Consider the following 11,373-nt stretch of genomic DNA (forward strand, 5'->3'; position numbering starts at 1 on the left):
TTTGGTGGTAGTAGAATCCAAAGGCCTGGGAGATAGAGAACCAATGATGTATGTTCCAGTCCAAGTCTAAAGGCCTGAGAACTGGTACACCAAACACAGAAGACTGATGTCCCAGCTGAAGCAATCAGGCAGAGAGCAAATGCAACCTTCCCTAACCTTGTGTTCTGTTCTGGCCCTCGAAAAATACACACACATACTGGACAGGGCAATCTGCTTTACTCAGTCCACCAATTTAAATGTTACTCTTTTCCAGAAACACCCTCACAGACACACCCAGAAATAACATTTCACCAGATATCTAGGCATCCTGTGGTCCTGTCAAGTGAATTGACCATCACACCTGTCACTTCTAATGGGATCATATTCTGAATTGATCATTGAACCAACATGGTCTAATTTCCCACATTCTATAATAGATTAGATCTTTTTTTTTCCTTTTTATTTCCAACTTTTATTTTTAACATTGGGGTACATGTGCAGAATGTGCAGCTTTGTTACATAGGCAAACGTGTGCCATGGTGGTTTGCTTCACAGATCATCCCATCACCCAAGTATTAATATGAGTGTCCACTAGCTATTCTAGCTGATCCTCTCCCTCCTTTCACCCCTTGACCTTTGACAGACCCCAGTGTGTTTTTTGTTCCCACCATGTGTCCACGTGTTCTCATTATTTAGCTCCAACTTACCAGTGAGGAATGCAGTATTTGGTTTTCTGTTCCTGCGTTAGTTTGCTAAGGATAATGGCTTCCAGCTCTATCCATGTCCCTGAAAAGGACATGATCTCATTTCTTTTTATGTCTGCATAGTATTTCATGGTGTATATGTACCATTTTCTTTATCCAGTCTGTCATTGATGGGCATTTAGGTTTATTTCATTTCTTTGCTATTGTGAATAGTGCTGTAATGAACATATGAGTGCATGTATCTTTATAACAGAATGGTTTATATTCCTTTGAGTATATGCTCAGCAATGGGATTGCTGGGTCAAATGGTATTTCTGCCTCTGTGTATGAGAAATTGCCACACTGTCTTCCACAATGGTTGAACTAATTTACACTGCCACCAACAGTGTAAAAATGTTCCTTTTTCTTCATATTCTCACCAGCATCTGTTGTTTTTTGACTTTTTATAATCACCTTGCTGACTGGTATGAGATGGTATCTCATAGTGGTTTTGATTTTCATTTCTCGAATGATGAGTGATGTTGAGGCTTTTTTCATATGGTGGTTGGCTATATGTATGTCTTCTTTTGAAAAGTGTCAGTGCATGTCCTATGCCCACTATTAAATGGGGTGGTGGTTTATTTTCTTGTAAATTTGTTTAAGTTCCTTAGAGATGCTAGATATTATACCATCTACCAGATGCATAGATTGCAAAAATTTTCTCCCATTCTGTAGGTTGTGTTTTTACTCTGTTGATAGTTTCTTTGCTGTACAGAAGCTTTTAAGTTTAATAAGATCCCATTTGTCAATTTTTGCTTTCGTTGTAATCGCTTTTGGCATCTTCATCATGAAATCATTGCCCGTGCCTAATCCTGAATGGTGTTGCCTAGGTTTTCTTGTAGGGTTTTTATAGTTTGTGTTTTACACTTAAGTCTTTAATCTATCTTGAGCTAATTTTTGTATATGGTGTAAGGACGGGCTCCAATTTCCATTTTCTGCATATGGCTAGCCAATTCTCCCAGCACCATTTATTAAATAGTGAATCCTTCCCCCATTGCTAGTTTTTGCCATGTTTGTCAATGATAAGATAGTTGTAGGTGAGCTGCCTTATTTCTGTGCTCTCTATTGTGCTCCATTGGTCTATGCGTCTTCCAAGGTACTTTCAAACACAACAAGGAATTTATGATTCAAGAGAAAGTAGTGTTACCAACCAAGCCAGTCTCCCCATAATGGGGTCTTTCCCTGTTTGGTGTCACAAAGTCAATACGTAAAACTGAATGTGAGCATCAAGCAGGGCAGGTTTTATTTGATGGCCATAGAATTGAGAAGTGGCAACATGGCTCAGAAATCAATTTCTCATCTAGTATGGGGTGATGGGGCTAACATGAAGGGGTTTTCTGATGAAGTGGTTGAACATTAAAAGTACAGGGAGGAATATTCATGTCTTTTTCAGGAATGCACAGTGAACTTCTGGGAATAGGTAGTGCTGCCTTCTTTTTTGTCCTTTTATCACTTCTTTTGATCGTTATCATAGTGATGTCAACATGGCACTGGTGGGAGTGTTGTTTAACATGAAATAAGATAATAATAAAGCTTGAGGTCTTTTTGAAGACATTTGGTCAGCTATTATATTAGCCTGTTCTGGCCTTGCTATAAATAAATACCTAAGACTTGGTAATTCATAATAAATGAGGTTTAATTGGCTCACAACTCTAGAGGCTGTACAGGAAGCATGGTAGTATCTTCTTTTGGGGGGCCTCAGGGAACTTTTACTCATGGCAGAAGGCAAAGTGGGAGCAGGCACTTCACATGGCCAAAGTAAGAGCAAGAGAGAGTGAAGGGGAGGTGCCACACACTTGTAAACAACCAGATCTCATGAGAACTCACATATAATTACCAGGGCAGTACCAAGAGGGGATGGTGTTAAACCATTCATGAGAATCTACTTCTATGATTCAATCTCCTCCTACCAGGCCCCGCCTCCAACACTGAGGATTACGATTCTACATGAGATTTGGTAGGGACACAGATTCAAACCATATTATTCTGCCCCTGACCCTCCAAATGTTGTATTATTCTCACACTGCAAAATACAATCACACCTTCCCAACAGTCCCTCAAAATCTTAACTCATTCCCCAACATTAACTCAAAAGTCCAAAGTCCCATATCTCATCTGAGACAAGTTAAGTCCTTTTCACCTATGAGCCTGTATAATAAAAAACAAGTTAGTTGCTTCCAAGACACAATGAAAGGACAAGTATTAGGTAAATATTCTCATTCCAAAGAGGAGAAATGGGCCAAAATAAAAGGTGCTACGGACCCCATGCAAGTCTGAAAGTCAGCAGGACAGTCATCAAATCTTAAAGCTTCACAGTAATCACCTTTGAATCCATGTCCCACATCCAGGTCAAACTAGTATGAGGAGTCAGCTCCTGAAGCCTTGGGAAGCTCTGTCTCTCTGGTTTTGCAAGGTTCAGACTCTGCAACTGCTCTCACTGGCTGCTATTGGGTTCCTAAGGCTTTTCCAAGTGTAGGGTAGAAGATGTTGGTAGATTTAGAATTCTGGGGTCTGGAGGATTGTTGCACTCTTCTCATAACTCTGCTATGCAGTGCTCCAGTGGAGACTCTGCGTAGGGTCTCCTCCCCAACAATTCCCCTGCACACTGCCCTAGTAGAGGTTTTCAATGAGAACTTTGCCCCTGCAGCAGGACTCTACCTGGACACCCAGGCTTTTCTATACATTCTCTGAAATCTAGGCAGAAGCTACCAAACCTTAACTCTTATAATCTGTGCACCCACAGTCTTAACACTACATAGAAGCTCCCAAGGCTTATGGCTTGCATTCTCTGCAGCAGCAGCTTGAGTTGTATCGGCTGCCCTTTGGGCTGATGCTAAAGCCAGAGCAGCTGGGATGTGGGGAGCAGTATCTTGAGACTGCACAAGGCAAAGGGGCTCTTGGTCTGGCCAAGACATCTATTCTATTCTCCTGGACCTCCAGGTCTGTGATGGGAGGGGCTGCTGCAAATGTCTCCAAAATGCCTTCAAGGCCTTTTCTCCATTATCTTGGCTATTAACACTTGGCTCATTTTCACTTATGCAAATTGCTGCAGCCTGCTTAAATTCCGCACCCCCCCCCACCCTCCCGAAAGTGGTGCTTGTTTGTTTTTTTTTTCTACCACATGGCCAAACTACAAATTTTCCAAATTTACACTTTCTATTTCCCTTTTAAATGTAAGTTTCAGTTTTAAGTCATTTATTTGCTCGCACATATGAGCATAAGCTGTTGGAGCAGGCAGACTACATCTTGAACGCTTTGCTGCTTAGAAATCTCTTCTACCAGATATCCTAAATCATAAGTCTCAAGTTCAAAGTTCCACCGATCCCTAAGGCAGGGGAACAACGTACCCAAACCCTTTGCTAAAGCATAACAAAAGTGACCTTTGCTCCAGTTACCAATAAATTCCTCATTTCCATCTGAGACCTTCTCAGCCTTGCCTTAACCATCTATATCACTATCAACATTTTGGTCACAGCTATGCAACAAGTCTCAAGGAAGTTCCAAAATTCCCTTCCTCTTCCTGTTGTCTTCTGAGCCCTCTAGACTCTCACAACCTTTTCTTGTTACCCAATTTCAAAGTTGCTTCCACTTTTTCAGGCATCTTTATACCAATGCCCCACTTTTTGGCACCAATTTCCTGAATTAGTCTGGCCTCACACGTCTGTAAAGTAATGCCTGAGACTGGATAATGTATAAGAAAAGAACTTTATTCAGCTCACAGTTCTGCAGGATATACAGGATGCATGGTCCATATGCTTTCGGGGAGGCCTCAAGGAACTTTTACTTATGGTTGAAGGCAAAATGGGAGCAGGCACTTTACATGGTTGAAGAAGGAGCAAGAGAGAGTGAGGGGGAAGGTACCACTCGTTTTTAAACAACCAGATCTCATGAGAATTCACTGTCACAAGAACAGCACCAAGGGGGTGGTGCTAAACCATTTCTGAGAAACCACCCCCATGATTTAATCATCTCCCACCCATCCCCACCTCCAACATTGGGGATTACAATCTGACATGAGATTCGGTAGGGAAACAGATCCAAACCGTATCAGCTATCTTGGACCTAACCAGTCTCAGCTAGTCTGAATACACAGAAAACTTCTTACAGCAAACATCCAGATTTTTAAAGATAAGCAGAGTTAGTGTTGAGTAGAAATTCAGGTATGTCATGTAGAAATCACACTGGGTAACAAATCCCCCCTTTTCTTATATTCACTTCTTTAGAGGTTCAAACATGTGAGGATCCATCTTCTATAACTTCTTCAAGCTGAATTTGGATGCTGATATGTCCCCCGAGGAGTGAAATTATTCTGTAGCTAATCTTAGGTAGGTCTGGTTATCTCCTGGGTGTGAGTCTAGCTGTTTATATCACTGAGTAACTGCTATCTGTAGTTTTACGGCCTCTATTTGTTTAGACACAAATAAGACCAGACAATTTAGGAGACAGGACCCCAAAATCAAGAGAAGTACAATAGTAGTTAAAGGGCCCAGGAAGAACAAGAACTAAGTGAGATTAGGGATGGCCTATTTTATGATGTTTTTATATTCCTTGAGGGTCTGTGTCCTTTTGGTTAATTGGTGGAACCACTTGGCCTGGTTGTAGATTATTTTAATGTCTTTTTTAATTAATCTTGTACCCAAGTACAAGAGGAAGACTTGGTGACTATACTATATACACCTCACCTTGTTTTGACAAGTAATCAAGAGCCAGATAGTTACCAAGCGCAATATTGGCTAATGAGACTAGGGAGAATTCATGTAAGGGGATCATCATTCTCATCAACTTGCATTTCATAACTGTCATGAGGTTGCAGAGGGTAATCTCATGGTAGGCAAACCTTCCCCAGCTTTTTAGGAGACTGCCTGTTATCCTGATGGAAGCTAGAATAAACCTAATCACCCTTTTATTCCTTGGGCAAAAGGGGGACAGGAAACAAAGATTTTGACTTCTCTGGGGATTAGGTGCCATAGGGAGCAATCTCCTTGAGGTCATGTGTTTTCCAAACATGGTAGGCTCTGGATGCAACAAGGTTACTCCCAAAGCAAAGATGAGGATACATATAAGAGGGCAAGTAAACAAAGTCCTGACAGAAAGTATATGCAGGCCCAGGGTAACTTATTTGGTTGAGGGTTTTTGTCCTCAAACATATCAGTAATTTTAGATCTGAGAGTGATTCAACTCAGTAAAAGGGACTTTATTCCTTAGGTTCACGCAGCTACCTTTAGCTGGGTATATCCTATAAATGAAGACTGCAGTCTCCAGGTGGCATGTAGATACCATTTTATTCTGAGACCCTCAGAAGTAGCCTTAGTAATGGAACATGTAAATGCTGGTCCAATACTTCTTTGAATTGACTCAGGCAGCCTGAATCTGAGGACAATTTTTCTTCAGTAGTAACTTTACCATCTCATGTGCAATCTCAGTGTGGGTGGCAAAGTCTTTTGCCCATCCTGAGAAAAGTGTCAATGAGAACCAGGAGGTATTTAAAGGTTTTTAAGGCTCTGGGCATATCTGTGAAATAAATTTTCCAATCTTCCCCTGGACGTTTATGTTGGTACTTCACAAACTGAGCAGCTCCCTTTTGCCTCCCCCACCCAACTCTGAGAGGTGGTTATTAGAATTTTTAACACAGCATGTGGGGAAAATCTCAACCATCTCCTTGTCTAGCTCCCTGAACTTTGGGGCCATCATGCTCTTGAAAAGCCGGTTTTGAAGAGCCTCATGACCAAAGTGAGTGGTAGAATGAGCTTCTCTAATGGCCTGTAATGTAATTTCTTCTGGGAAAATAAGTTGTTCATGAGGACTTATTAGCCCTCCTGGATGATTTAGAACATCAGGCATATTCCAATTTGGAGGGCTTTTTCCATTTTTTTAAAGAGTAAACCAGGGTTTTTTGTTTTGTTTTGTTTTGTTTTGTTTTGTTTTAAAACAAGGAGCAGGATTCAAGGGGGAAAGCAAAAGTGGCATTTGAAGGGTAACTTTCTTAAAGCTGTTTGTTTTGGCATTAGATTGACTTTATTATTTTCTTTAATTACCTTAGTTTCCCCTTCTGGTGGCCATGGCCATGAACTATTGCCAGCTGAGCTAAATTTCTTACAGCCTGCAGTAACTTTGCAACTGGAGAGCCTTGCCTGGAGATAGCCATTCTACTCCTGTTTCTTTTATGAGGGTCTGGGTATGGTGGAGAGTTCAGATGGTTAGGGGTTGTCCAAACTTTTCTCTTTTCAAAGGAGGGCCATGACTGCCATCAACCAAAGGCAGGGTGGCCAGCCTTTAGCAACTGGGTCCAACTGCATGAAAAAGTAGGATACTACGTGGGTCAGTGGGCCCAACCTTTAAGTTAGTACTCCTAAGGCTTTTCCCTTTTCATGAACATAAAGATAGAAAGATTTAGTTAAGTTGGGTAGGCTTAAAGCTGGGGCCCTTGTGAGCTGTGTTTTAAGTTTGGGGAATGCTTGGTTACATTTTGTCATTCATTTAAAAGGCCCTGTGTCCTTTTAAATATTTTTATAGAGGATGGGCAATGAGGTCAAAGCTAGCAATTCAGAGGCTGCCAAATCCTGCCATGCCCAGGAACCCTTGAAGTTGTTTCCAGGTCTTTGATTGCTGTAGTTGGCATATTACTTCCCATCTCCCTTGGGACTAACTTTGTTGTTCTTCTTCTAGGAGTAACTACAGATAGATTACTTGTTGCTGAGATATTTGTGCTTTTGGGGGAATATCTTAGAACTCCTTTCTGCTGGGAAGTTAAAGGTTAACGGGTATTTTGATCCCAAATTTTTTAGAAAGGCTGGCAACAAGGATGTTATCCACATATTGGAAGAGGGTTCCTTGTTCAAGAGTCAGTAACTCCAGGCCTCTCCAAATATTTTTGAGACTGGGTATAGGGTTTGAACTCTTGAGACGACACAGTCCATGTTAGCTGCTGGGTTTTTTTTTCTATCTGGGAAATCCTGCCACTTTATTAAGTAAGTATACCCCTGGGTGTGTTCAAAACAGAGTAGGTGGCCCCTGTGTCAACCAAGGACCCAAAAGGCTTGTCCCCTACATCCAGTGACAGTCAGGACACCTTGAAGTATAAGTAGAGGGCCAACTGAGGAGCCCCTAGGACCTGTAGACTTTTTTTTTCTACTTTGACCATCTGCTACTCTGAAACACCTAGGTGGGACATTCCCCCTTCCCTTTCCTTTCAAGATGGGTCCCTTTTCCAGTGACCATTTTCCTTGTAGAAGACACATTGGTTTGATCCTAGTCTCTTAGGTCTTTGGAATCTTTTCTGTTGGTTAGAGGACCAGCAGTAACTCACCGGAGCTGTGATTTTCCAAGAGCCTTCAAAGCCCTTAGTAAGTAAACTATGCTTAATTTCTGAAAAACACAAGGACTGCAAATCTTCACTCTGCATCAACTGAATGCAAATAGGTAACAGCCAGTAGTTGGGCTTGCTTTTTGGCCTCTCTTTCTTCTTTATGTTCCTCCTCCCCTTCTTGGTTGTTGAACATCTTATTGCTTAGGTATATTAGTCTTAAGATGGGAGCATTGAGCTCTAATTTTACCTTTTGGAGTTTATAGCTAATGTCTGATGTCCTCTGGGAGATAAATAGATTTCAGAACTGCCTCTCTCCCTCTGCTGAATCAGGAGTAAGAGCAGTATACAACTTCATATTTTCCCCTCAACCTCTCTGGGAAGATATATAGACCTTTCTGGGGTTGTTGATTAAATTTTCTTAGCTTACTCCAGTTAGTGGGTCTTTCTTCTGTGGCCTTATTCCCTTTAACATTAATGTTTCATCATGCCTGAATCTTGCCTTTTTCATTCCTGTCTCAGGATCCCAAAGGGGGTCAAGGTCTGTCACAACCTCATTCCCTGGTCTCTTAACAGGATTTTGTATCTTGTCTCTGTGGGTTCTGTCCATTTCCTCCCTAGCACTTCTAATAACAGAGGATTTTATTTTCTTTCTTCTTCTTCTTTTTTTTTTTTTTTTTAAATTTTTCATCCAGTGAGGAGAATGTTCAAAAGGGACTGGACATCTGCTTGGTTGGGGTTATGGGTCTCAAAAATACTCTAAATGAGGTTTTAAATCCCCAGGATTTTTCCCTAATCATTTAGAATGTGACTTCTAGTTGTGAATATCTGAAGTTGTGAAGAGAACATGTACAATAACCATTCCTCTTTCCCATTGGTAACTTGCCAGAGGGAATCATAGAGGAAGGCTGGTAAGATGCCCTGCACTGGGTACCATCCAGGTTCACTCTCTGAAAGGAATCAATGGGTGATTGGTGAGAATGAGGTGTGTTGCCTGCAGAAGCCACTGGGGGTAAGTGAGTTATAGGTCTAAGATTATAGAATTAAAAAACAAATCTCTTATAATTTTAAGAGTAAATTAATACCTTGGAAAAATCTTAAGATAGGTGACCAAACTTAGAAAGACTGTTATAGATAATTTCTTTTTAATTGTAGGCAATTAAATTACATACAAAATTTATTTTATAAATTTGTTTCCTACAATCTTTATTAGGACTGAGACCATGAACAACATATTTTGACCTTCTGATTTGTTTGTACTACCTCTTTTAAAATAAGAAGTCATTTTATTTTAGGACAAAACTTTACCAACAGGAATAAAGTTGCTGGGAATCCCTGCCCCATCTGCCAAGATCACAAGTTACATGTTGATTTTAGGATTGTTAAGCTCTCGGAACAGTTTGTCAGTGCCCACACGGGTATTATTTTCCATGCTCCATACACAGGAGTCCGTATGAAGCAGCATAAGATGTTGACCCATGTCATCCAGAAAGTCAGAGATCATGGTCTCCTCAGTTACCACATCTCCCAAGTTGAACCCCGGGACCTTGATTTTAGTGCCTCTCATGGAGCTATGAGTGCTTCTCTGCCAGTCCCCACCCTGGTCTCAGGTGAACCCTGGTACCCATGGTACAGCTGTAAACAGCCATCAGAGAGTGAACTGTCTCCCCTTTGCCAGCTCTATCAGGGTTATCTCTAAGAAGAGAGTAACCCCCGCACCTGAGTCAATGCCCAAGATGCTCTCAACACCACCAGTGGAAGCCTCCTTCACTGAAGAGACAGGCCCCTAGTGTGCTCTGGAGTCAGAGATTGGGAAGAGGCTGGGCCCAGAGGCTCACACCTGTAATAACAGCAACAGTCTGAGGTGGGCAGATTGCTTGAGCCCAGAAGTTCAAGACCAGCCTGGGTAACAAGGCAAAACTCTGTCTCTACAAAAAAATACAAAAATTAGCATGGTGTCTTGTGCCTGTATTCCCAGCTACTGGGGATACTGAAGTAGGAGGATAGATTGAACCCTGGAGATGAAGGTTATAGTGAGCAAAGATCATGCCACTGCACTCCAGCCTGGGTGACAGAGCAAGACATCTTCAAAAAAAAAGTTTAAGAAAAAAAAAATACTGTGAAGAGACCCAGAGACACTAGGAGATAATGCCTAGATTTATATGATGGGATATCTCCCAGAAGAGTTGTATCGTTTATGGCCAAGGCAGATCCAGGAAAGAAATGAGTGTGCTGATGGGGATAAATCTGAAGTTGAGGGATGGCAGTACAGATGCGTATGGAAAACCCCAGATCCTGCATATTGTAAATAGATGGGCTGGTCATCTATGGCCCATATGTTTAATATGGGCATAAACATAAACCTTTTGCTGCTATTTCAGAATTCTGCCACCTCAGCTTTTCTACAGTTAAATGTTGGGAGCAGGCCCCTCAAAATCTGGCCATAAATTGGCCCCAAAACTGGCCATAAACAAAATCTCTACAGCACTGTAACTTGTTCATAATGACCCTAATGCCCAAGCTGGAAGGTTTGGGGTTATGGGAATGAGGGTAAGGAACACCTGACCTGCCCAGGGCAGAAAACTGCTTAAAGGCATTCTTAGGCCACAAACAATAGCATGAGCAATCTGTGCCTTAGGGATATGCTCCTGCTGCAGTTAACTAGCCCAACCTATTCCTTTAATTCAGCCCATCCCTTCGTTTCCCATAAGGGATACTTTTAGTTAATCATATATCTATAGAAACAATGCTAATGACTGGTTTGCTGTTAATAAATATGTGGGTAAATCTCTGTTTGGGGCTGTCAGCTCTGAAGGCTGGAAGACCCCTGATTTCCCACTTCACACCTCGCTATTTCTGTGTCTGTGTCTTTAATTCCTCTAGCACCACTGGGTTAGGGTCTCCCTGATCGAGCTGGTCTCAGCAGTTAAACTCTATCTCTGGTCAACAAAAATACCCCAACTTACAGAATTGTATATTAATTAAAATTCTTTTTCTTAGTTGCCTCACATTTTAGTAAAAACCTGAGAAGTAAGAAATACTGAATGGTTTTTTAGATGTCAGCATTTTATAGGTGAAACTATTCCACAAGTCTTAGAAACATGTTTTTTCATATTATAATCCCTTTTCATTGGAAATGACCCAGACATCTAGCAAGCATTTACTATTGAATTTAAAATAATTTTAAGATTTTAAATTACACAAAAAGTTTACCTACAAGTATTTATCCCTTTTATATGTATTTAATTCTTTCATTTTTAAGAGTTTATCTAGATTACTTATGAAAATGCACATATTAGAGAAAGTTAGTTATCATTTCAATTTAATTTTTTATTAACTATTTTTATA

The 11,373-nt window shown here is 41.0% G+C and overlaps 1 protein-coding gene across 1 annotated transcript; it reads left to right on the forward strand.

The window, feature by feature from the left end:
* Nucleotides 1–6,959: 6,959 nt before the first annotated feature.
* Nucleotides 6,960–9,815, forward strand: LOC100426454 (small ribosomal subunit protein mS40-like). Its single transcript, XM_077956515.1, is given in 3 exon segments — nucleotides 6,960–7,024; nucleotides 9,340–9,736; nucleotides 9,738–9,815. Coding segments are annotated over 3 exon segments (540 nt in total).
* The last annotated feature ends 1,558 nt before the right edge of the window (nucleotides 9,816–11,373 follow it).

Source organism: Macaca mulatta, chromosome 12 (genome assembly GCF_049350105.2).
Source record: "Macaca mulatta isolate MMU2019108-1 chromosome 12, T2T-MMU8v2.0, whole genome shotgun sequence".
In the NCBI taxonomy this organism is placed as follows: domain Eukaryota; kingdom Metazoa; phylum Chordata; class Mammalia; order Primates; family Cercopithecidae; genus Macaca; species Macaca mulatta.